General features: G+C 41.9%; 1 protein-coding gene and 1 long non-coding RNA gene across 2 annotated transcripts in view; one reads left to right on the top strand and one right to left on the bottom strand.

Moving 5' to 3' along the window:
• The window catches only part of LOC137191089 (uncharacterized), a 53,121-nt gene extending 27,274 nt beyond the window's left edge, over positions 1 to 25,847 (top strand). The window contains exons 3-4 of the long non-coding RNA XR_010930353.1: positions 16,766 to 16,815; positions 20,721 to 25,847. This is a non-coding gene — a long non-coding RNA (uncharacterized lncRNA). The remainder of the gene's footprint in view (positions 1 to 16,765; positions 16,816 to 20,720) is intronic.
• Positions 11,630 to 15,935, bottom strand: pou3f1 (POU class 3 homeobox 1). The gene has a single exon (XM_067600906.1). It carries the CDS (start codon positions 15,038 to 15,040, stop codon positions 13,913 to 13,915), a length of 1,128 nt encoding a protein of 375 aa, XP_067457007.1. The 5' UTR covers positions 15,041 to 15,935; the 3' UTR covers positions 11,630 to 13,912.
• Positions 25,848 to 27,488: the final 1,641 nt, after the last annotated feature.

Genomic DNA, 27,488 nt, shown 5'->3' with positions numbered 1-27,488 from the left:
CACAGACTAAACTTCTCCAGCTAAATGCCAGCGCGGAGAATCAGAAGGGCATCAGAGATGGCCGTTGTCTGCGTACGCCCATGTGTGGTTTTGTGTGAATGGGACCCAAGTGTGGGGAAGTCTTTGATACCACAGGGTGCCCGGCGGGGGTGGCACATAGCTTGGCCCGCTCGGGTGTGTCACGATGCTAGAAGGGTTGGGCGGGTGACAAACCCAAGGTTTTCAACCAGAACGACCCCCTGGCATTCCACGCAGGCTTGTTACACCACAGTGACGTGGGTGGGCCAGGTGACCTTTGATCCTATGGAGCACTCTCATATGTATCCATTGTGCCATGGACTCTGTATCAATGTCACACATCTTCACAGTATGGATCTCACTGGGTCCTTATACAAAGCTTAGTGCAATGCATTCTAGATTTAGTCAAAGCTAGTAGTTACTCGGATGACTTGTGAGTTCTGCATCATTTTACAATATGTATAACAATAAATACAGTCAATCCATTATCATTCATCCATTCTCTGTTATGTTTTAAGTATGCAGAGTTAGAATTGCTGAATTATACCTCAGTAAAGACAAGGTACTCGATATACTTCTCATTCATGATATTCCCAAGCTGGCTCCTCTGCTGGTATTTCACACCATTGGGCACTGGGCGTCAACATGGAGGTTTGTTGGATAAACATCCAACGCTGAGTAGGAGCTCCAAGCATCATTGTTATTGTTACTGCTTAATGCCATGCACCAGCATTGTTGTTTTGCAGCAATCAACACATACATATGTAATAAAGCTGAGAGGCAGTGGGACAATACAAACCATTGTAGCACCCAACTCCAACTCAGATCAGCACAAAGGCCCCCACCAGTCTAGATCGAAGCTGACTCTAGCTTTGCATAACTGTTGGCCTGGACTGGAAATAACCGTTCCGTAGTTCAGAGTGCAGATTAACGCAACTGGCCCCTGTTGGGAGTTACCTGGCATTTGTCACGGTCTTATTGGTCCTGGAGCCATCTGTTGATCGGCTGGCATTTTTGTGAATGATGAGGGTTGATGGATAGTGATGAGAGTTCAATGGAGGGAAGGACAAGAGGTGACGGGACATTTTGGAGTGACTGCAAAGATGTTGTAGATTGTCTATATGTGTGCGTCGGTGTCTGTATGTGTGAGTGTGTGTGTTTGTGTGTGTGTGTTTGTGCTTCTAAGGGCAAACGTCGATGACTGTGTCAGGGGTGAGTGATAACCGTGGTCTTTTCAGCACTGTGGGGCGGGTCAGACGGATGTGATGGATGGTTAGCAGTCTGGCCCCCTTCTTCACGCCTCTCTCCAGCCCAGTGTCTGAAGATCGAGGCTGGGGTGGAGGGCTGAAGGGGCTGAAATGCCGGGTGGTTGGGGGTGAACATGTCTGGCCCTCATTAGACAAAGGTTGTCTGCGCTCTTTTTTTTTTCTTTTTTTCTTAAAGCTTATTCAGTGGTTCTTTCTAGGCTAAATTGTATTTAATAGAACAATTGCTATTTGCTAAACCACTTGAATTTCTGAATAGAGCTGTCATTTATTCAGTGCAGTACCTGGAGTTGCACTTGACAGCTAACAGTTAAAAATAGCTTCAAATTTGTATGGTTAGCTGTTTTTCTGACTCTATTTTGGTTTTACCTCTGCTTAGAATCTGTGAACTGCTAAATCTTTAGCATTATATATACTGTGTGTATGTAAAACAAAAACTGGTAATGTTAATTATTCCTGCAGTTGGTACAAATTGCACTATTGAACCATCCAGAACCCTTGTTGTTTACAGTGTAGATTGTTTGATATAAGCTTAGGAAAAATGGCTGTTTAGCCTGAGCAGCTTATGAAATTTGGTGAAGGTAAGAGTAGGCAAATATAAAACATGATGGAGCTTTTAATCCAGATTCTTTGTTCTCCGTGTCTAATTTATCATTGCCCTCTTCAATTTCCTTTTCTTACACCCCATACTCCTCCTTCTCCCTGTATTATATTTTCTTCCCATAATTTGTCTTCAAAATTCCATCCTTTCAAATGGGAGAGAGAAAAGGCTCCACTGCTGTTTCTCTTTCCTTTCCTTTGTTCCTTTTTCTTCTCCTCCTTCCCCACCTACCCATTTCCTTATATTTGTCCTCTTTTTCTAAACCTAATCATCCTATCTCCTCTTTCTCTTCATCCTTTTCTTTCCACTCCCCTGTCTCCATCCTCTCTCTCATCTGCCTCCCCACCTTTCTCTTAGTCCTTAGATTTCTCTTTTTTCTCCTCCTCCTCTTCCTCTTCTACCTCCACCTTCTTCCCCTCTTCATCCTATATTCACCACATACTGTGTGCTGTATATAGTGTACAGCAAGCAAGAACTAACACTACTGTCAGTTATTAATGATATTATACTAATACCATATCCTATGCTACTTATTTAAAACAATGTTTTGAGGTTATCGTACTGCTGGAACTAGTTTCCCTGTAGTGTTTCTATATCCGGTTTTGTCAGTCTGTTGTGATTACTCATCAGCTCTGATGTGGACCTGTAATGGTCCCATCTGCACTGGAGACAGAGTCTTCTAAGGGCTATGAAAGAGTTCTGTAAATCTCCAACAGTCTCAGAAGTAAAAGGAGAAAACATTATAGTCCTTGTCCTGTGCAGGCCGTCTTCTCTTGTTAGTCGAGGCTAACAGTATATGTATACATACACTATACATACAAATCTCATGAACATTTTGGCCCTCTGCACTGTTAGAGGTGATGGTCATCCTTTCTCGACAGAGGTTGGCTTTCCATGGCCAGGCCTATGTTTTCCCTCCTGTGTTTGAAGGCTCTGTGGACTCTGTGGTCTGCTGCTTCAGGCCCAGGCAGGCTTACAGAGTTGCAGACAGCAACCAACACCCCAGAGAGGAGCTACAGCAACCTGCCTTGTGTCTTTCCTCAATCTTCAAACACGGGGGAGATAGAGAGAGGGAGAGAGGGAGAGAGAAGCAACAAAGGCTCATGTGAAAGAGCACAAGACCTTCGCACACCCGGGCTCACTAATTGACGGCTGCAGGGAGTGGGAGAGACAGTGGGAGAGATAAGAAAGCCACGAGACCCTGCTTACACTCTGCACATAGCAAATACAAATGTCCATGCAGAAAAATATGGACACACATATACAAACGCATGCACATAACATACATTTTATGGTTAAAAACTTCACTCCCCATCACTCAGCTTCCTTATGTCTTTGAGGCTGCCATACCTGTAGTCTTTTTCCCCTGTATTCACACCTTAGAAAACACACGTATGGAGAGAGAAGCCCAATTTGCTGCTTTGTCAATGGTTTAGTAATGGCAAACTGAAGGCCTAAGGCCACTATTTAATTGCTTTGGTCACGTGCACCAAAGAGGTGCCACACCAGTTAATCCCCTTGGTGGCAAAGTGTCCTGTCCCATGCCTGCACCCCCTGGCAGGGCCATCCCACAGGGGATAGGTGGGTGTGGTGGAGTGGGTGGAGAGGCAAATGGAAGCCCCCTACCAACAATGGGTACCAAATCCATACCCTCTGCTTCACCACCATCCCCCCTCAACATCAATGCATCACCTTTCATGTGCATATGCAAGCTAGCAAGGCAAGCTGATTGGCGTGAGAGCTTGATGCCAAATTCACTCTGACAAAAACACATTACATAGCTGCATGAATCAAACTATGAACTGGGTGAAGATGGAAGCTTTCCAATGAGGATTTGTATGTTTTACTAATTATATGGAAGAGGTATCCAGATCCTTTACTTTAGTAAAAGTAGCAATATCACAAGTAGAGCTGCAACAATTAGTCAATTATTCAGTCGACAGAAAATTAACTGCTAACTATTTTGATAATCGATTAATTGTTTTGAGTCATTTTTTAATAAAAAATATTAAAATTCTCTTGTTGCAGCTTCTCCAATGTGAAAGTTTTCTGGTTTCTTTCATCCTCTATGATAGTAAACTGAATATCTTTGGGTTAAGGATGGTGGGTGGGGACAAAAGAGGACACTTTAGGATGCTTTGAGAAACAGTGATCAACATTTCTCACAATCTTCTGACATTTTAAAGACCAAACAACTAATCGATTAATCGAGAAAATAATTAACAGATTAATTGATAATGAAAATAATCATTAGTTGCAGCCCTAATCACAAGGTAAAAATTAAGTCTGTGCATACAAAATTTTACTTATGCGAAAGTGCAGAAATACCATGTAGTTAAAGTATCAAAAGTTAAAGTATGCATTATGGATAATGGCTCATGTTAATTTAGTATTGTATGTTGTATTATAATACTGCATTAATATGACTGACACATTAACATGAAAGCAGCAGTTGTAACTGGTAAAGATGGAGTTAAGTTTAACTATTTTACATAATGTTTGGTCATACCCCAACAGTACTTTATACAATCATTACATATTTTGTAATAAAAAAAAAAATAGAAACTTTATTTGCTAAATGTAGTTGAGTAAAAACAGTATTTGCTTCTTAAATATTGTGAATAAGATGTATATAAGAACATAAAATGGGAATACAGTACAAATATCTCAAAATTGTACTTAAGTAGTATTTGAGTAAATGTACTTGGACCAGCTTGCTATCATCCAGTGGGATGTGAGGGGTCTGGATTTAAGGAGATTTATAGATTCCCGTGCCCCATCCTCTGTCTGCTTACCCAAGGGTCATGAGTCTTTACCCCAACAAAGGACCTGTCACCTCTACCCATCATCCCTTCATCCCCAGGAACCTTGACTGTGACTGAGGAAGGTAACCTAACCTAGTCTGACTATTGCAGGGAGAGCAGCATGCGGACAGACAGACAGAGAAAGAGAGGATTGGAGACGATTGCTTATTTGCCTCTCTACAAGCACCGCATAGGGAGGAAACCATTGGGGGGATAGCGGTGGTGAAGAGAAGGGGAGGAGGACTGTGGGTGGATGGAGCATCTGGCTGATATGCAGCCATGTACTGAGGCGATGAGGCGCCTCCAGCCCAGGAGGAGGTAAAGGGGAGTTTGTATGAGACCAACACAGATAGCCGAAGAGATAGACAGTGACAATAGCTTCTTAAAACCCACAGCACCAGTCACTGACAAACTCTCTCAGCCATATCATTCTGTGAACTTCCCTCTACGTCTTACCTACAGTATAACTTTGCTCATCTTTCATTCCGTTTGCGGCAACAGGACAGAAATTAGGATCTATCATGAATAAAGAAGAACTGTCACGTACTAGGAGGGAGAACACTGAGAAGACAGGGCAGGACGCCGATTGACCTTTTGTCTTATTTAAAAATCAAAGGGGTGTCACTGCCAGGCCCGTGAGGGAATAGAGGTGGGTTGGATGGAGGACAAGGGTTAGCGGGGGTGACTGGGTGCTAATCCATGGGACCGTCGATGACCCTTGACCCTTCAGGGCATGGGGTTGGGCTCTGCCAAAATGCGTCTGTGAAAGTCAGGCCTTCCCTCTGCGCTCCAGGCAGGCCAGAGCCTCCCCAGCCACTCCTCCGAGTAATGATTTATAGGGCAGGGTGCGATCGACACACGCTCAGCCCTAGGGATGAGCCTAAATGGTAGTTTTGACACCACTGAGAGACAGGGTTAAAGGTGATCAATAACAAGCCACTGGAGGAGGAGCGACAGAAGGACAGATAGAGCGAGGAGGAGAAAGGGAGGTGGTAGATGAGGAGGAGGAGGAGGAGGAGGAGGAGGGAGCAGCTCTTTTTAATTGGCCTCTGCTCATTACTTGGGTCTTTGTAGACCGTCGCCTCTTTTGTGCATGCCTCTAGCTCCAGGGCACATATGTGTTGAGATTTTAGGTGTGGTTGTTCAGTTCTTTTTGAGATGACCTCAAAATGTGATGCTTTCAAAAGACTGGCTTGAAGTTTGACCCAAAAGCTGACTTAGAGCAATGAAATTTTCTTTCATTATATTCTTGAATTCTACTTCCAGTCAAGTATATTATTACTCACTAACCATACTTCTCCATGATTCTCAGAAAATCTGTATGATTAGGGCTTCTGCCAAATTCCTACTCATACTCCTTTTTAATCTTTACCTTTGTTATATCAATATGTTTCTTGAATACTGCACCCTGTGTTTTCATTAATGCATGTCTTTGACACTGGTTAAGCACCAAAAGTTCATCATACATGCAGTTCACACAATTCTAGCTTCTCCTTCTATAATTGGTGGCCCCAGTTCTCATCATAAACAGATCTTGCCTATGTATTTGCATGTTCATAATAAATCTCAATGTCTATCTGTCTCCCTCTCTGTTTTTTCCCCTCTGTGTGTATGTCTAACTTTATGTGCATAAGTGTCTGTATGCCAGTTTCTCTAGTGTACCCTCCGAGAGGTTGTAGTGAGGGGAGAGATGCCGCGTAGTGTGTAACACACCCTCTATTTTTATTACACACACATACACATACACACCAGCAGTCTTGGAGTATCTCTCAGAAGTGAGCTGATTAGGCCTAAGACTGGGGACTGCTTTGCCTAATCATATCGCTGCATCCAAATCATCTGTGTACATTTCTAATTACATAGTGGCACGCGGTGTCCTTGAGCACAGTGGCAGGTCTCCATTTCATCTCTGTGCTGCGTCTACCCCCCTACTTCCCTTATTTTTCCCCCTCTCCTCTCCTCCATCCTTATTTATTTATTTCCATCAGCCTTATCTTTGTTGTTGTTTCGGTTGACTGTGCGCTGAGCAACAGCACTCATTTGCCCACCGATCTATGTCCTTTGAACTCAGCATTGCAGGGCAAAGCCAACTGTCAGGGGTAGCGGGATCATCTTTGATGATCTGTTTATTGTCCGGCTCCAATTTGCAGGGGTTCACAATATAATATCCATTCCAGCATGCATAACACGAAGGATCAGTCATGGGTAAAGGACAACCGCAAAGAATATTGTTTGGGTTTGGATTATAGAGATGGCACACAAGCAGTGTAGAGCAGAGTTGGGACTTTCTCAGTTAGTTTTGTGCTGCCAAGATCTCTGTGTGAGAATCCTTTGCATTTCCTAGACTGTCCATATGTCTCCGAGAAACAATAGAACTGCTCAGGGTATGCAAAAAGATTGTCTTTCTGCTACTGTGCTATACATTTGTGATCTCTGAATAGCCATGTTTTTTCTTTTTGAATATCCTTGTTGGCAGGAAGGCCCTGAACATCTCAGCGTGCTCTATGGTTAGATGACCTTCCCATTGTTTACCGGTATGTGTCTCTTTGCTGCAAGGCCTCGTCTTTTCCGTTCCTCTCCTCTTCTCTGCAGTGAACCTTGTTATTAAAGTAAGGAGGCATTGCAATGCCTTTGCTACAGTTGACAAAAGCCAGGCTTGAAGGTGAAGAGAGGGGACAACCTTTAACATGGGACTGCCATGTCCTTTTAGACACAACAATTAACTTTGCAACCTTGTGCAGTAGTCTAAAAGCCCCCCTCAGCAGCTGTGCTGTATGACTTCATTGACTTAAATAAATAAAACCATTATTATTACTGTTTTGTTTGGTTAGTGTACCCCTTATACATTTTCCTGGGCTCTTTGCAACCTTGTGACAGAAATCCTACTAATTGAAGGCAGCTTGTGCAGTACAGATGATTGCATTTATCTCGCCTTTTCCACTCTGTTCTTATCACTTGCTAAGATTGTCACAGCCATTGTTTAATACCAGCTAGCTCACTGAATCAGTAGTAATTGCTGCTGTTGAATGCCTCTAAAGTATGCTTTTCTTCTCGTTGTATGCCACCAACAAGAACATCTATGTGCAGCTGCCTGGAGGCAAGTTCTTGAAATATTAGTTCTTCACTCTCAGAACTGTTAGCCACACTGACAGACACCTGAGGCGATATAAAATGTCCCTCAAAGCCATGAAAGAGGAGACGGGCTACTTCTCTTCTTCAAAACCTCAGAGTGAGGAGCAAAGAGATGCAGAGGGGAGGGGAGAGTAACTTTCTAAAGCTGCACTTATACCCCTTCGCATATGGGGGCCATACCACGGAGTAGACATGAAGAGGGAACCCATATAGCTACAAGGCCCAGTATCATAAATAACACAAGACTTCTCCTCTCCCTTCTCCGTCTCCTCCAGTTCACTGCTGGAGTGTTTCATATGGTAACTAGGTGTTCACTGTGTGGCCACATTGTTGCCCATCTTTCAAGTGGCTCAGAGGAGGAAACCTTGAGGTAGAGGAAGAGAAGGAATTTTTGATGAAAAAATGCATTATTCTGTTCTTTTTCCAGTCCCCATCCCCCCTTTCTCTGCCACTCACTGTGGGAGTGGAGTATTTATTACATAAACGGTAAAAAGAGGAGAGGAGAACTCAGACTGGAGGAAGAGGTAGTAATAGAGAGAAAAAAAGCTACAGGCTCTTTCACCTGTTAGGTTAAAAAAGGATGTTTGATGGAGGAATGAGTGCATTTTTCTCTTCCACATTCCTACAAAGTAATATGTTGTGGCTATACAGAGGGTGTTTATTGTAGATGCCCTTGATTGATGTCAATCATGTTTCAAAATTGACCCAAACAAAGTTTACATTGCCTGCCCAAAAAATACAAAAGGGTGAACCTTATTTTGAGTGTTATTTAACGCAACACGTTTTTTCATGTGCTTTTTCTGAACTTGCCATCTGTCGCATCAAGCTAAAGTTAACATACCACTCTCTAACAAAGCTTACATATTTGTCTTTCTTAATGGTTAATAAATCATTTATTAATACATATAGATCAGTAATAACCAATTAATGACAGATTTGGGGTTGCCAGGTTATGGACTTGCAGGCTGCACACCTGTTGGGTTATTAGGAAGTGAGTAAATCATGAATAGCGGCTTCCTCCACTAAAATAATCTAATATGTCTGGGTTGTTGATGAATGGCTTTTGGTCCAAGTGGTCTTCACCTGTTGTCCGGGTGGCAAGTAGTCAAACTGTTCATTGGAGGCCTGTTTTTGATCAATTACATCAAGTTATGCTGGACGACGATGAAATTTCACAGCCTGGCAATTCAAAAAATGTTATTACAAATGGCTTATTCATGATATCTAAAGCAGTAATACATGATTTAGTAAACATTTATAAAGCCATTAATTAAACCCCTTCAAGTATGCTTTCTTAGAAGGAGGTACCCAAAAACTATGCTCTTCTCAGCCTACCTGCAGCTTTGCTCTCCAGCATCACCCCACGTCTCTGTACATGAGAATGATCCGGAATCCAAAGAATCCCAAACAAGTACATTATTCAGCCGCTCCCATTATTTCCATAATTGCCAGCATTGTAGTGGTGTTTGTAATGTCATTAATAACAGGCGTTGGCGTATAATACGCTTAATGTTATTTATCTGTTGGCAGATAGCTTGATGCTGCTAATCCTCATTCATTTGCTGTGGATCAATGCAAATCCGCTAGCGTGAGTGAAATCCCCTCCCCCTCCCAGAGCCGATGGTTCCTAATGTATTTTCCCACCATTAACCAGCCATAATCCCTGCTAATCATCACTAATCCACATCTCCTGTGTGTGACGATACTTCCCTGATGAAGGAGGCATTGGTGCTCACAAGCGCCTGTGCACTGCTGAGGCTGGAGCTCCTCTGCGAGTGCTGCAGAGGGCCCACTCAGTGCAAGAGAGCAGACTGCTGAGAGGGAGGAAGAGGAGGAAAGGGGAAAGGGTTGAACTGTGATGTTTTATGGGTCAAATAGCTGGGTTTCGCTGTTTTGTGATGAGTTCTCCTCATGTATTATTGGTTAATCAGCATAATGGAGGTTGTGTCCCTCCGTACAGTACAGAATCAAAATTGCATATCATCAAAACATAACATTTGGTACCAGTCAACCCAATAGATAAAGATTTCTTAATTGTCATTTCTCATATAGTCAACTATGGACTCAATTTCACCATCTTTTGTCCAATCATGTGCTTCTGTGTCTTGCATTTCACTCCATTTCCACAGGTCTTGTAGAGGCCTTCGGTGGTTTGAGTGTCTGTTCTGATGCTGGGAGATTTTATGTTTGATTCCTGACAACAAATTTCATTTAATTGAGTGAAGAGGTACCAAGGCAGACATAATTGTTCAACAGGGGTGTAGCTACTTAAACTTCACAAAAACAATTGAAATTTATTTATCAGCCTAATATTTGACATGAAAAGGAAAACACACCTTAGTCTCTGTTCTAAACTTCTGTAGGTGTAACCTGACCGAGCATGTAAAACTACTTATGGTGCATGTTTTGGCCGTTTGTGTTTTAAGGACATAAACACGCACAAAGTTGAAATGATGACGACGATGATGAGATTATTATTAGATTAGCTGTTGTTTTTATTGTTGTTCATTTCTATAAATCTTTGAGGTAGAGCTCAGTCGTACAGTACCCCGGTTTTGCCAGCAGGGGGCGCCTAAGACTCACTGTTCTCTGGGTCTCGTTCGCTCCTTATGTTGGCCTCCTCTTCCCACAGTTTGACCACCTCAGCCACACTGCAAAGACACTTTTTTTTTCACTTGCATCACAGCAGCACAAAAGGCCCGTCAAAACATTTCAGCACACTTACATTGTGCGCTGTTTTTACAGTCTTTGTAGACGCACGACACGGCTACACGAATGACGCACACAAATTCATCTTTTAATAAAAACCGCATTACGCACAGTTAGGAAAAATATTCGTGGATATTGGTTTGTGTAAATGGTATAGAAATTATACAACCGAGTAACGATGACATGTCTGTTTCCGGAATCTGATATCAGTTTTTCTTTAGAAACTGAATGCTTCCTCCAACTTTGTATAGCCTCTTCGTGTTTGATAAAAGTCCACTTTCGTAGAGAAAGAAATTCAATAATTCTTCCACTATAGACCTAAATATGCACCTGTTAACTATTTCAAATAGTCTTTCATAATTTAGGAAGCAGCAATAAAAGAAGACAAGTTTACTTTTCTTCAGCAAACCTCAACTTTGTGAAAATTGTTGAATTTTAACTGTCGCTACGTCTTTTCATTTCTAACTTTTCACGGAGATTTTCACCCTTTATAAATGAAGGCGTAAAGGTGATTTAGAGAATTTAGATTTATCAGCACCTGTAATGAATTTCTCCACGTAACCTTAGTGTATCCTGATCTGATATTTACAGATGTAAACGTTGAAACAAGGCGCACTACCGCTGTGGCGTGAAGACACACCGGCCTAACTTTAAAACTATTGAATCTACGATGATATAGAGAAATGGAATATTTATTTAGATGCAAAATAACATAAAAGATGTTGACTGTGAATGTAGGCCTCTATTTACTCATGAAACTTTAGGGCCTGCCGTTTTTGTTTATCCTATATGTGTTTTCCCTCTCTCTATCTTTGGAAAAGAGGCTGATTTTTGCCTGCAGGCACAGATCAAAGATTCATCACAATTCGCCTTTTAGATGCTTAAAACATTACAAGTGATGATCGATGGTTTATTTAAGGGAAAACTACTCAAATTTCAATATGATTGAAGAAGGCCTATTTAGGCTATTCTAAATAAATAAGTCAGTCACATGGAGGATAATAATAATAATAATAATAATAATAATAATAATAATAATAATAATAATAATAATAATAATAATAATCACTCAATGAAAAGACAATAATTCGTTATTAATATTGCACAATTTAATACTGCGATTACACAAAGATGCGAACAATGTCAGAGACTGTGTGAACTTAGCAGGGAATGCCTGAGGTAAAATACTGTTGTCTATCCCCTTTAACAGCACAAATACACAGCTTCTGATTTTAACCGACCCCCTGTTACATAACGAATCACTGTTATTTAAACTGAACACATGATGTGCTCACCACCTCCCGATGCTCAGCACACTGAACAGCATTCAACTTTATGATCATGTTTATCTTGTTTGCCTGATGATGCTACAATAGACAGTAACAAAGGACGAGTGGTTTGGATCTTAATGAAGACAACAGACCATTTCTTGTATATATGTTTTATGTAAGTAATAAAATATTACTATAACATAAATATAAATGTGACTTTGCAGTCTACATTTAGCAATCAACATACAACCAATGTAGTAAACGAAAAGAAAAACATACTGAAATCCACTGCAACATAACCATTAACAGAGCTAAACAAAAAGCTCCAAACACGTTTAAGAAATAAATATATATATATAAATGGTCAGATTCATAAATGAAATCATATTAAAATATCTTCTTGGAATTAGTAAGTGTACAAAACTGCCCGGAAAGAAACAAAAACAAAACAATATCTCAGAACAAATACAAGTTTACATATTGGACATATTTACACATCGGAAATAATCCTGGCAACATTTTCTCTAAAATCTTTTTTTTTTTATTATTATTATTATTTTTTCTTGAAAAAAAAAAAAGAAGTTTCCCTCAACTGTATTGAATAGCACTGCTGTAGGCTTTTGGACTGGTCCAACATTGAGAAATGACACACAACGCATGAGATTTTCAGATGTACTTTCAGGTCAGAAAAAAAATAAATATATCTAAAGTAAATCCCTTCCTCGCTTTCCCTTTAGAAGTTATTTTCTTTTTGTCCAGCGTTTTAATATAATACAGTGGATTTATTGGACAAAGGTAACGGTGTTGTTGTAACCAGATCAAAACATATGAAAACACAGAGGAACAGAAATCATGTACAGGCGTGATACTCCGACATGGGGCACTGAAGTTACCTGAGTTATTATTACTTTTCATTTCGTATTTTTGACCAATCTCTCTTGAAATGTTTTGGAATACAACAGGATATCAGGCAGTAAGCAATGTGAGCTGACAGCGCTCAGTGGTAACAACCAGGAACCTGTAAACATGGGATTTATTGTGTTTAAGCCTATATTGAGATCAGCTCCACTCACAATTTTATTAACAAATATCAAATTGCAATAATAATAATAATAATTATAATCAACGAAAGAATAAGTGCTCCATGCAAAGAAAACAACAAATCAACCCCCCGAAAGAAAAGAAGAAAATGTGTGTTTAAAATCCACATTGCCCTTTTAGCGTCTGGTGCTGTTTGCAAATTTTCGACGTGGTCATTTGAAAAGCTTTAAATATATTTTTTTAAGGCATGCAGTCAGAACTTAGACGTCCCGTTGCATTGAACATTTTCTGAAATGTTGATTATGAGTGTTTTTCGGGTGCCATAATTTCCATCACTCCCCCCCCCCCCCCCCCCCCCCCACCCCCCCACCCCTCCAACCATCAACTCCCACTGAGTACAGAGAAAAATGAGAGGCTTCTCTGATGAGTTACAGTACCTATAGCAAATAATGAAGAAGAAATCATAGACAGTCTGCAGTAAGAGAGACACTGAAGTTAAAGTATTTCCAACCAAAACATCACACTTAATATAACAAAGAAAGTATACACTAATATTCAGAAATCTGGTTAATCAGTTTAAGCCTGAAAAAGCAAAATGTTCATTCAGTGTAGGCTATTCATCTCCAGTGTTGATCATTTTCAGGCAACCACCTCATTCTGGTGAGCGCCAACAGTTCATGGTACACCAGGAGGAGATGGCCTCAGTTGCCACATTTAATTACTCCCCATTTGAAACAGCCATGGGATATCAAATTTACTTTATATGCATGTCTCCTCCATATAATTTTGGTAAATAAAGATCTTTGTTTCACTTTAAATGCGCACGGAATCAGTAATAGCATTTTTTTTCTTTTTTTTTTCTGCATTTTTTTTTCTTAACATTTTCCCTCTTGCCATCTATTTGTTGGACATGACGATCTCCGAATACTAAGGGCAAAACTCATCTGTTCAACTTTTCCATGTCTCTTTTCTCTCAGGAAAACAAAAGCCAAACTTAAATACTGTAAACTCCATAGTCCCTTTCCCTTTTTCTATCCCCCGCGGAAATTCTCGGATTGTTCATGAAAACAGTCACTGCACAGGACTCTGTAGTGTGCGGTGTAGAGGAGGGGTTTCTGCTTGGGAATATACGTCCTCCATATTCGGGTGAGGGACCCCCACTGGTGTCATTCTTTTCTCTTTTTGTCTTCTGTTGCAAAACCAAACACGGACAACCTCTTTTTCCAACTGCAGAGTGCCGGCTAAAGTGCTGATTTCATGAGCAGATGGCTTTGGGCATTTTAAGAAATGATTTTCCAGCGCCCCTTTCACCCCTACTTCAATAGAGGTCCTCTTCTTTCGTTTCCTGCCCTGCGCAGCAATCTTGTCCAAATTGGTGGGACTGCCAGTGTTTGAGTCTGTCTCCTCCAGCCACTTGTTTAGGAGCGGCTTAAGTTTGCACATGTTCTTGAAGCTGAGCTGCAGCGCCTCAAACCTGCAGATAGTGGTCTGAGAAAAGACGTTTCCATACAGGGTGCCCAAGGCCAAGCCCACGTCCGCCTGCGTAAAGCCCAGTTTGATCCGCCGCTGTTTGAACTGCTTGGCGAACTGCTCCAGGTCGTCGGAGCTGGGCGCGTCCTCGTCCGAGTGGTCCTGGTGGTGGCTGAACGCCTGCTGAGGCGACTCCATCTGGTTGTCGTGGCTGCCCGAATCGTCGTGGAGTGGGTCCCGCATACCGTGGTGCAGGGAACCGGGCTGGGGACTCAGCATTGCGTTGAGATTTGTGTATCCAGGCTGGGAGTAGACCAGTGACTGGTGGCCGTTGGATGCTGGGGACAGCGGGGATAAGTGGTGTGTTGTGGTGGGCGCCCACGAACCATGGTGGCTACTCTGCGTCTGCTGGTGCACCAGGTGAGATCTGTGGTGGAAGCCGCTGCTCAGGTCCTCCCGGGTCGCCTGCACGGTGGCTTTGTGCTCCTGCTGTCCGATGTGGGTGCCGCTGGACCAGTCGGTGTTGGAGGTGGGCAGCCACTGATGGTGCGTCAGGCTCATCGGGTGCCCCGTGTTGGTAGCCGCAAGCCCTTGCAAGTACTCGTGGTGCATCATTTTCTGCACTTCTCTGTAGGTCGTCCCCTGGTGCATCCTATCCGAATCCGGATGCATGAGCGGGTTGGACGGTAAGGAGTTATTCCTCGGAATATACTGAGCTGTTGTCGCCATGGCTCCTACTTCGAAAACTGACGAGCACTTCGGAGGTCTCCAGGCTTTAGAGCCAAAACGCAACAACCTGCTCTGGGAGGTCTTCTGGAAGAGCGAAGACACGCCTCCCCTCCGCTTGTATTGGCTCCTCTCCGATTCAAGCCCACAAGGGACATATTCAATAGGCGCAGGGTTTCAGAGCATGCTACAGCGCATTTTTCGCACAGGATGGGAAGAGCTCCGATCTTACATATGTTATAGAAAAACATATGTTCTATTTATTAAATGTCTATTTGAGTATTTTAACAGGACCTTCACTCCACATACCTGCTCCCCATTGATAGGTCGCGCGCGTACAGATAGCCTATTTTCTGTCTATTAGACAGAAGATTTTCTTTTTTTTTCTCTTCAATTCTCTCTCTATGGAAAGTGAACATGGCTGCAGCAGCGGGGTTTGATTAGGTTTCCCTGAGTTTGGATCGGTTGTTTTGCAAATAACCACGTGGGGGAGTAAGGAGATCTTTTTGAAGGGTTGCCCCCCCTCCAACACACACACACAAACACACACACACACACACAAACACACACTCGTGCACCTTTATAATAGGTCAGTGATGATTATAGCGCTCCTCATTTTAAATAGATTATAAGGCGCGATGCTCCAGCTCTGCAGCCACCCACACAACTAGAGGCGTGTAAATAAAGCGCTGTGATGTGTCTGCGAGTGCTGCTGTAAATGTGTGACAAATTTGAAAGCATTTGCTCTATTTCAAAGCCTCCGCGTATGTCATTTATTTGTATTGTCTCGGTAATTTTCAATGTTGTATGATCTCATCATCACCACCCACTTAGTTAAGATAGGCCAAGATACGCTCTCTCCCTCTCTCTCTCTCTCTCTCTCTCTCTCTCTCTCTCTCTCTCTCTCTCTCTCTCTCTCTCTCTCTCTCTCTCTGTTTCTCTCTCTTTCTCTCCCCCCCACCCACCCCCTCACACACACAGTGCTGCAGGTGACAGAGGTGACAGATATTACACACAATTTATTCACATCATTCAGTATCTTCTTTGAAATCCTGATCGGACGTTATCAAGGCTTAGTGCCATACCTGATAACAATCATTTATAGCTAATTTATCATAAAACAATCTGATTTAATTTTTATATGACACTGTTATCCTCGATGCCAGGATGGTGTGCAGTTGCTCTGGATTCCTTTTCCAACCCTGGAAATTTAGATGTAACCGATTCCAGAAAATATATTCTTCTATAATTTACCTCTTGAAGCATTTTACTAAGCAGCAACTTGGAGAGAGAAACCTTGTGTTTCTTCCTCCTGGCTCCCTCCTCACTACCTCTCCCGGTTGATCTGATTATTTTTCCCTTCACGTTTTGTCCCAATAGCAAATTACCAATTCTATGAATTGCAAAGCAGCCTCAGAGACGCGGAGGGGTAGAGAGAGGGGGGGAGATGCGAAGATTGAAAGGGATCTTTGCAAACACAATCACGTTCTTAAATGGAAATGCGGGGCTTTAAACAAATCTTACATCTCTCCCGTTCCATTCGCCTAAAACTCTGCAATCAGGCACATGTTCCACTCCTTCTAAATCAGGAGCTTTTTGGAAGGTTTTTCAGGCGCAACAGTCCCATTTTAATCATTTACCTGAAAGCAATGTTTTGCCTTTTTTATCTCTGCCGCGTGTTTGTTTGTTGTCATCTTCCCCATGCGACTATTCTCTTTCTATTTACAGGACGATTCAACTCAAGTATTCATTTTAATCCGGGACTACATGACTAAAAGGTAAGTTGTCTCCTTTCTGCCGTGACCGCGTCCTTGCTGTACTCTTGTCTCCAGCTTTAACAATGTAGCGAGTGTGTGTGTGTGTGCGTGTGTGTGTGTATGTGTGTGTGTGTGTGTATGTGTGTGTGTGTGTGTGTGTGTGTGTGTGGAAAATGTTGTCGGGGTCACAGGTGCTCGTCATCATCTCTTGAAAGGCGTGGTTTTTGTCCACCCATCCTTTATATATTTATTTGGGATGAGTGGAAGACAATCTTCGCGAGTTATCTGCGCGTCATTTGAGGGTCATTTATTGGTGACAGTCAAATTATGAAATATTATAAGATGCAACGTGCATTGTTGTCAATGCTGTCAGTTAATTTGTGTCATTTTAAGAAACACTTCTTATAATTAAAAACGATTTTGCAAACATTTTTTTATTTAATTACCGAGAGACAATAATTTGCGTTATTTTAATTCTAACGTGGAATAGATTTGTCTACAATAACATTACAATACCAATACACATATTTACTGATTTAAACAATATTTTGTGTAATTAAAAGGTAATAGAATATATCTGGGAAATCGAGTAAAATGCAAAAAAATAACATGTAAGACAATGATGCATAACGCTCCTCTAACCGTAGTCGTTAATGGGAAATCCCAGCCAGGACATTTCTTATTGTCAGTGTCTTTTCTCTGCGCCCTAAACTCCTGAGAGACCTCAGTGGCTGCATGTGTGTCACTGCTGTAAGGGACCGGAGCTCCATGCAGCTCTCAGTTAATGAAGATGCGTAAGCCATTCAGTCATTCTTGTCTCCCAGTCTATAAAAAGCAGTGGTCTCTGCCACACAGACCCAGTCTTGTGCTTTGCCATGCCAGCGAGGAGCTGCTGGAAAAGAAAGATCCAGATGCTTTGGCCCTTTTGTAAAGAATATGGCCTTGTGTGCGCTGAGGTGCATTTTTGCCAGGACTCACTAGGTTTCCATGGTGCGCTCGATGAAAGGGATCACACAGAACTTGGTGGTGAATGACAGGCCGTACAGGAAAAGCGGCTGGAAATGAACACGATATGATGGCTTTAAAAAGTAGAATGAAAAAAAAAGAGAGGAAATTACGAGTCGCACTGAGTATGAACCGCAGAGATGAGTGTCGTGGAACTTGGTTGACCCTTTTTTTTTATACCAGAAATTAAGTGTGTGCACAAGTCTCTTCTTTGTATCACCCTGAAACCACAATTCTCTCATTTATTCTTTAGTATCTCGCGAGTTTGTTTCGTGTGGTGTCTTGACATTATGGGTACATGGTGAAACATTAAAACTAATATTCTGAAAACAAAAATTTAACACGGACAGGATACTAACTAAACATGATGCTTTTATTGACCAAACTTAATTTCCTGCCAATATATTTTTTGGAAAGAATGTTTAAATAAATTGTAAATTTAAGGGTTCATTTATTAGAATGAGGGGTCTTTTCTTTTTTCAGTCAGGCACGTGTTAATTCCCCCCCACCCCCCCACTCCCCCCCCCCTTCCAATCTACTTAATATGCAGCAGTTATTGTCACGACGCACCTCAACCAATAGATCCCCATCGACCCTTCAATTAATCAACTTTCCCTCTGTTTCTCTGTGCGCGGGTGTCAGTGCAGTGAGGATACACAGGAAAGAATAAATAATTATGTATAAAAAATGGCCCATAACAAATTCGTGTAGAGAATTATGAAAATTGTGTCACAGCATTTTCCGTACTCTCCAATAAGATGCATCAAAATTATACAGAAAAGAAAAAAAGATAAATTGTGTCATTCATCAGAGTACAATCCCTATTTGAGAACACAATAATAGTAAAACTTTTAAAATGGGTTATTCTGGTCTTCCCTCTAAGGCCATAAATATGCAAACATTTAATTTGGAAATGAAATTTAATGTAGTCATTGGCTTTTTATTTTCCAAAGGTATACCTATAATATCGCCCTCGCATTCTTAAACGGGCCTCGGCCTCTTATTAGATGTTAAATACAAGTCTTCCTCAATTCCAGGGGGAACATTTCGACCTGCCACAAGCTATGTTTGGATTTTAAAATTCATGTGATGTACTTCCAAACTACAGCGAGTAGAATAATATCCACCAACTCACTCAATCAGATAATTGTATTTCGTTTCTACGTTAGTTTTTGATAGACATGCGTAATAGGCACTAAATATGCAATAGCAAAAAAAAAAAAAAAAGAAAAAGAAACACAAAAAAAAGAAAACCCTGTTTGCCCATCCATTTTGAAGACCAAATCGTCCCGTGCTTTTCAGGTAACTTTTTTCCCTTTCTTTTTTGGCTAATGAACTTGGGCTATTCTGCCAGCATCCCCCTGAGAATGCGACGGGGGGAAACGCTTCTCTTGTGGTAAAAGGTGCGAGTTTCTTCCTCTATCTCTCGGCTAATTAGGCGGGGTCTGAACACGCCAGAATGAATATTCATGAAAGGCACCGGAGCGCAATTAGTAGTGGAGAGAGTTCCCAACTTCAATCCCCAAACAACGCTTGCTTGCAGAGGAACGGGGTACCGGTCCCCCCTACTCCATGCGTCTCTGCTTCTGCTCAAGCACTCTTTGAGCCCTCACTTTTACTCTCAATTCTTATCAGCCAGTCTCCTGCTCCCCTTTCAAAGCAGCCACCCAACATAAGTGATTTGTCCACTTCATGTAAATCAGCATGTTGGGAATATGGCTAATCCAATTAGATTTCTCAATAACTTTTGAAGTGGACAAAACAGATATTTCTGTGTCAGATAAGGTTTCAGAGTTCTCTTCAGTCACTTTTAAACAAATAAATTAATGTCGCTCAAAATTTCAACATTTTAAAGTATGAATTTTAAGACTTTTACAACTGATACGACCACTTATTTAACATTCACTCCATGAGATCGAAGGTATACATTTGTAGGAGAAACTTGCATGTGCACAAGTACACATGCGCACATCACCTAATGACACATATCATCTAACAACACACAATTTCATAAGCATCACACTTCACTATTCCAAATCCTCTGAATTGCCAATGGCCCTTGGTGCACACATCTGCTCCCATCCCCTAAAGCTTCCCTCTACCTGTCTCGTGGTTTTGTGTGTCACACCGGTGTGAGCCTTAGCCTGTGTGGCTGGCTGCCTGTCTGTCCGCCCACCGAGGACCTACAATCCTCTGCTTTGAATTCAAGGTGATTCTTATCCCCGACCCCCTCCTGGCCCAGCGCGTTTGCCTCTTGCCTCCATAAATACGTGTTTATGTATGTATGTATGTGCAGAGGGGAACACGGGGAGGTTTTTCAAGGGTTGGGGGGAGATAAGCAGAGGAATTTGAGGCCAGTGAATATGGATGGGGTCCCTGCTTTTAGAGAACACCGCTGATAGAGAGGTAAACAGCTCCTGGCCAAGAGAAGGGAGAAGGAGACAGGAAGGGTGGGGGTGGTGGGGGCGGTTGATGTACTGGCATACATTTGAGGCCTAACTCCATATCCCTCTCTCTCTGTCATCCACTCTCTGAGGACTATCTATCATTATTCCCTCACCTTATTTTGTTGTTATATTGTCGAGTTTTTGCTTTTGGACAATCTTGTGGATTTGGACGACGAGGTTCCATTATCAATACGCAAAGTGTGAGGGTGCTCGCAAACCTGTTTTTTAAGGCTCAGAAGTTTTTGGTTTCTCAATGCTGATGCTGCATTTTTAAGGACAGTGAAATTGTTGCAGGTTATAGTTTACAGGTGGATAAATGCATGCATTGTTTTTGTGTACGTGGACTCAGTTATTACTGTCAATCTTGACAACTGTAACTTCTCTCCCTTTTGTTAAGACGATGAGGAGACCGGTAACACTTCTGACCCTTTCTTTTTTTTCCTTTTCTTTTTCTACCTTCTCTTCTCTTGACAGATCCTGCAAGGCTGAGCAGCTTGCCAGCGTGAAAGCTTATGACCCTAACAGGACACAGCAGGAGTGAGTCGTCGTGTCTCACACATATTGTCAGAATGTGTGTGCAAACATGTTGCCTGGTATGGAAAGTCTGTTGTTCCTGACTCCATTCCAGCATGTTCACCCTTTCATTTTACACTCCTCGACTACAGCTGAGTATGAACGTGCATGGCTTTGTGTGTGTGTGTGTGTGTGTGTGTGTGTTTGTGGGAAAGAAAGAGAGGGAGAGAGAGGGAGACCACAATTTGTGCACATTTGCACAATCACTTATGTAGACAACTTGTCATGGCTGCTGAGAGAAAATTTCGGTGATTGTCTTGTTTGATATGATTATGATTCCCATTTAACGTTTTTAAAAACAAGTTCACTAAACTCAAAAATGCATGTTCTTCAAGCAAAAAATTACACTATTTAAGTCCTGAAAAATTGATATGTTGGAGGTTCACCTGATAAAAATAGCACTGTGCTGCGCAGTTTAAAGACTTTTAAAGAAATTTTTCATCAGTCAAAATGGATTTCAGTTATGTATTCCTGCTGTTGCAGAATTAAACTCTGAATAAAGTTAACTTTATTTGGTGAAGAACATCATCTTTGCATTTGGGTAATTATGAGTAGGGTAGCTGTTTTGTTCCACAGGTAAGTCCTCTCAGGCCCTGACTTTCCTTTGGGGCACTGCTTAGGTTTATCCCACTTGATTGCTCTCTTGGCCACGACACAACACAGCTTCTCTCTCTCACACACACACGCACGCACACACACACACACACACACACACACACACACTCCAGAGAACTTCCACACTAAGGCCCCACCGCAAAGTTATTAATGAGCTGTTTAATTTTAATTAGATAGTAATTCATGTTAATGCCTGCTTAATGGAGCCAAATAATTCCCCTCGGTCACTTGGGGTCTTTATGCTTCGTTTACCAGCCCCTGCAGTTATTCTCTGGCTTTTGTTTTTATATTACATTTCCAAGTCTTTTTTTTTTTCCAAGCACTGAGTGAATGATGAAACAGTAAAAACAGGAAACATATGGGGTGAGTGAAGCATGTGAGTGTGTGTGTTTGTGTGTAAAAGAGTGTGTAACAGTGAGAGAGAATGCTACAGCAGTATCCATATGTTTGTGTTCATATCCCCTTTATTTATATTTCATTTTTATTGTAGCGCTTGTTTAATCAACTGTGCTTGTGTCCATGAATGTATGTGCGCATGTGTGAAATTACTCCACACACACACACACACACTGTCTCTCTCTCTTAATGCACAGGCCACTACAGTAAATTCCTTAAGTCAGACCAAAGAAAAGGTCAAACTCAGTATTGAACACTAAGCAGGGTTAAACCCTCAGGTTGAAGTGCAGGTACCGAGACATTTTTCAAGAGAGAGGTCATGACCTTTCTGTCCAGGCCAGGCGTCAAGGTAAATTGCCCCCGCTTCATGTCACGGGTGCATCCACCACGCTGCTGTTTACCGTGGTGAGCATTTGTTCGAGACACCCCCCCTTAAGGTTCATACATCGGTAAGGCTGCATAGGAGTTGACCGCACCAGCTCGGACCTGTGTGTGTGCATGTATGCGAGGAGGAGCATAGGGGTCAATGTAGAGTCTGTCTCGGTTCTGTCTGGGTGCCTTGGCTCTAACGGAGCACTAAGCTGAGTGGCTGAATTGAGTTAGTGGCTACAGACAGGCTTTTAATTGTTGATTGACCAGTCTGAGTGCTTCCTGGGCTGGGGTCATTGCCGAGAGCAGGCAGGGAGGTCCCCAGGCCCCAGCGGCAATTTCAGCCACACACACCCAAGTGCCACAGAGGGGCGGAAAGTGATGGAGAGGAGGATGGCAGAAAGGTACTTAGGACACGGCAAAGGGGGGATAGATAAGAGCTAAGAGACTTTAGAAAGTTTGAAAATTTGTTGTGCTTCATTCTACTTTTTTTTTTTTAATATATATATGAAGTTTGATCACAAGCTTTACAAGGGCTGTGCAATTCAAGCAAGCAAACAGGAACGCATATTGGTGACATCGTTACAGTCGCTGTGAGCAGAGCAGGCTTTGAGGTCCACAGATTAGCAAGTTCAATGTTTACCCCTCCACAAAATCTCAGCTCCTTCATCTGTTTGACAATTACAGATTTACTTTGTACCCGTTCCATCCACTTCTTTGCCCCTCCACTCCCTCCCTCTTTATCCTCTCTTCTCTGTCCCCCCCCACCCCCCCACCCCCCTCAGCCCTCTTTCCTCTAATTCTGCACGGGGCCACAAAAGCCCATTCTGCTGTTTTAGCGGGTTAGCTCTTCTCTCCTCTCCTCCCCTCTTCTCCTCCTCTCCTCCTCCTCCTCCTCCTCCTCCTCCTCCTCTCGGCTCACAGCAGGTGCCCATCCTCGGCTAACATTTGTTATCTCTAATCCTGCAGGTTCGGCGCACAAAAAGAGCGTAGTAAACTCTCTCTCAGACCTAATCCCACCACTCCTTTTTTGATGGCGCTCCCCCTCGCCCTCCTCTCCTCTTTTCTCCCTTCACTATCTTTCTTTTAGGCTGCTGGGGGGACACTCCACTTCTCTGATTGCCACATTGCTTTTTATCACCATGGCCTTCAATTTGGGGGGCAGCTGTTGGTGGTGGGGGTGTCCTTTTTTTCCTTGTTCTTTATACCTCCGATTCCAACTCACTTTTTCCTTTCTCTTTCCCTCTGTCTCCTTTTTTGCCCCCTTCTCCTTCTCTCTCTGTATCATTTACAGTCATTTTCTGGCAATTAAAATGGAGCGCTGCTGCAGGATTTTCGCCTGCAGTGCAACACTACAGTACTGATGAATAATTCTTCACCCTGCAAACTGGAAAGCTAGCCTTTCTTTCATGTCGGCCCTTTGTTGATTTACCATTAAAACTTACTGCACCGTGCTATGAGCGAAGGGCCCGGCTCTGCGGGAACTGGCAAAAAGCAAAACTGAGGATGAAGCAGATATGTGTACATATGCTTTAGGGTCATTTTTTTTCAGCCTAGGATGAGGAAGTCTCTGAGTTACGTATGTGAGTTGTATATATTTGTGTTTATGGTTTAGATTTATGATGCCTGAACCTTTTTATTTATATTCACTGTCTCGTTCTGTACCATTTAGGTTTTATGTTAATTTTTCTTATCAACGGTTTTCATTATGGGGCTTAGCTGTATTGTGTGAGTGATTAGACGGTCATTCATCTCTGTTCCTCTTTCTCGCACACACAGACACACTCTTTCTCACCCTCTCTCTCTCGATCACACACACACACACAGAGCGAGCAGTGACTGATGTTTGGATGGAGTGTGTGGGGTGCTCGGGCTGCAGAGGCGGGGTGGTGTTGGCAGTTTGTTAAATGACGTGGGTCTCCAGGCCAGCCCAGCTCTGCGTTGTTTTATGTTAGTAACATCCTGGAGTGGACTATTCCCCGCTTTGACGACTTAGGTTTATTTGTTTATTGTTCCAGTGAGGAAAAAAAGTTTACATTTGATATATTTAGATGAAGGTAACTAAAAACACAATAAAATAAACACACTAGATAGATATATAGATATAGATGACACCGATCAATCATCACAAATTAATCTTATGTACCTACAGTATATCCTGATTGTAATTACAGTTACTTAGAGTACTACTACTGTTAAATCTAAATCACTGTTTCTGAGAAAACCTGAGTATCATTGATTATTTGTTGAAACGAAAAAAACAAGCCAAGGTTACGTTTTCCTTGCAAGAGATTAAATCATCAAATAATTACTATCTTGTTTGGAGCACAGAGTATTTTTTAAGCAGTTTAAAAAAAAAACTGCTTAAAAATATGCTTCATTAGAAAAGCAAGAAGTCGAGTTACCTTCTTCTAAATCACAATGAAAACTCTTTAAAAGGAAGTGAGGTTGGATTTTTGCAATGTGTCTTTCTTCAGCACTATCCTATCTTCTACTGACAGTCAGTGTTTGTTTTTTTTTTTTAACTAGCCATGAATACAGTCTTTACCTGACCATAACCAAGTAGTTTTATTTGCCTAAACATAAATTTTGTCCTACCACCAGGGGCACTAGATCAGCAAAACACCCCTGAGTCATTTTGTTTTTCTAGTCAATTACCACCTGCAACCTCCAGTCAGAGGGCAGCAGGTTAAATTAATTTTTACAGGTGATGAGTTTAGCTGGAGAGAATGTTGCCCAGTTTAGTAATTATAATAAATGAACAAGACGCCCAAGACACAGGAAAAGGGAGAAGTTTGAGGAGCTTTAACCCCGGCTTGAGGGGTTGAATTAGGGCCTGAGAAGAAGCAGCTTCACGCCATGTCATCTGGCTGAGCAGTTATCTCCTAGTCAGTTATATGGGCTTCAGCATATTGAACAGCAAATATGAACATGCGCTCACTCTGATCTACTGACAGGCACACACATGAGCAAGCAAACACTCCGACACACCCACACACACACACACACACACACGCACTGTAAGTAAACAAACAAACACTCTATTTTTCACACTGTCACACTCACATGGACATAGTCACACACTGAAGAGATAATGGTGGCCAGAGGCGGTCTTAGTGCTCTCTCTTTCTCTTTCTCTCTCTCTCTCCCTCCCTCCATGTCTCTGAGGCAGAAAGCGTGCTCCGGTCGTCACTGTCTGTTAGATTTGATCACCATCACCCAGCTGCAACGGACAGTGCACGGCTAAGCTCAGCCATTGGCACACACACACACACACATACACACACACACACACACACTCAGCTACTGTGCCAGAGGATATGCAGTGTCTGACACCTCTAAATAAGTGTTTACTCTGTGTGTGTGTCTGTTAGTGTGTGTATCTGTGCATGTGTATTTGCCTTTGCATCTTATTTGTCTGTATGGTTGCCTCTCCATCCATCCACACCGTGTGTGTGTGTGTGTGTGTGTGTGTGCCATACGACAACGTGCCTAAGAAATGTATCCAAAATTATTGTTATCCATTCCCTGCCTCTACATGGTTGTCTTTATCATTACCATAGACAGCATGTAATTCCTTGAAATACAACTGCTCATTTGAATTGACAATGTCCTCATCATGTTTAAGCAAGTGAAGTATAATTCCACTGTGTAATGATTAAGCAAAATAATCTAAATAAAAAATGTGAATGAATCTCCGTATGATGTGAGTTTTTTAGATGTTTGGTGTAACGTTTCTTGAAATATGAAGATGTGTTGGTGTAACTGTGAGGGTAAAACACATTAATTCATCTTTCATCTAAATATTTTTCTATTTGTCGCTCTCTTTTTCTTCTCTCACCTCACACGCTCACTAACAAACACATGCATAAGCTCAGACACACGAGGTCTTCTTACACATCTGTGACAAACAAGAAGAAGCAAACTATATGCACCCTATGTGTTTGTTGGTGTGTGTGTGTGTCTGCATCCACACACATGTGTACATGTATCTCTGTCTGACTGTAAAGAGGTTTTAATAAGACAGAAAAGAGGGGGTACAGTAAATCCTAAATCTGAGCACGCCCATCTCAGAGACCCGAGGGTGCCATGCTATGATTGACAGGCCTCCTTTCACCGGCGCTGTTGGACGGGGTACGGATTAGGGCCGTCTCGCCCTAAAGGGCCATTGTAGCTCCACGTCTCCCAGCTGCTTCACCATACACCCCTCTCTACAACCAAGGAGGGGCCCTTATGAGTGTGCGTGTGTGTGTGTCTGCATTCGGGTGCATGGCATGGGTGCTCTTGACCTTCTGTCTTAATTCTCAGATCTGTTCAAATCACAGGATGTTGCCATTTAGTCAAAGCTAAGCATTTGTTTGTTTGTTTTTTTTCTGAAAAATGTCTGAAGTTTTCATCAAAAAATTTGAAAAAAAATCTTTCAAATCTAGTCAGACCAAATCACTTCTAAGTTTAACTTCACTGAGGAAATCTTATCATATAAAACTATTTTCACCCTAAACAAACACTGAAAATCCATGTTAAAGCTGCTGTTCCATACTGTCAGCCCTTTTTTCAAGATCTAAATCCAATTTGAGGGAAAATTTGTTAATTCAGATTTAAGACTCCCTTTAAAGTTATGGTAATTATTTGAAAGAAACTTTCAGCTTTGTTGACCTATTCCTTTTTAATATTGAAGAGGACCAAATAGTTCATTTTAAAAAATTACTAAACATGCTATCACACAGTTAATCCAGTTTAAAATGAACACTTGTCAATTCTCACCATTTTCATACAGATTTGAGCCATGTTCACACTTGGCTTGAAAATGTTTCTGAACCATCTACTTTGCATTCCTTTCAACTAGTAAGTTTAATGGGACAGGTCCCCGCGCTGTGACATGAGCCACTGAGGTAACATTTGTGGGGACGCTCACATGGTTATAAAATCCAGGTGTTTAGCTGTAGTTGCCCGCAGCTCTCCGTCTACTCTGGCATGGATCGGAGGGCACCTTAAATCCATACTTGTAAAGTTCAAAAAGCTTTAAGTTTTAAGCCTTTAACCCCATAAACCATTGTGATTAATGACATCAGTTGGACAGGTTTTGTTCCTTATTTAAAAGAAGAAAAGTACTTTTAAATGGTTTAATGACCTTGCTCATTAATTGGAAGTATATCATCTTCCCCCCGTGTTCTTGTTTTAGAGTATATGACTTGGTTTTTATATTGACATATTTAATTTTATTATATTTAAAGATAAAGACATAACTCAAAAGTTGTTCTTTTATGTTTTTTAATCAAAAGTGTAATA

Source organism: Thunnus thynnus, chromosome 10 (assembly GCF_963924715.1).
Source record: "Thunnus thynnus chromosome 10, fThuThy2.1, whole genome shotgun sequence".
Lineage (NCBI taxonomy): Eukaryota > Metazoa > Chordata > Actinopteri > Scombriformes > Scombridae > Thunnus > Thunnus thynnus.
This window is presented reverse-complemented; position numbering and strand designations above follow the sequence as displayed.

What these genes read in the sequence shown, in the direction of transcription:
- pou3f1 (XM_067600906.1), bottom strand. Translation starts at nt 15,040, where the DNA reads ATGGCGACAACAGCTCAGTATATTCCGAGGAATAACTCCTTACCGTCC.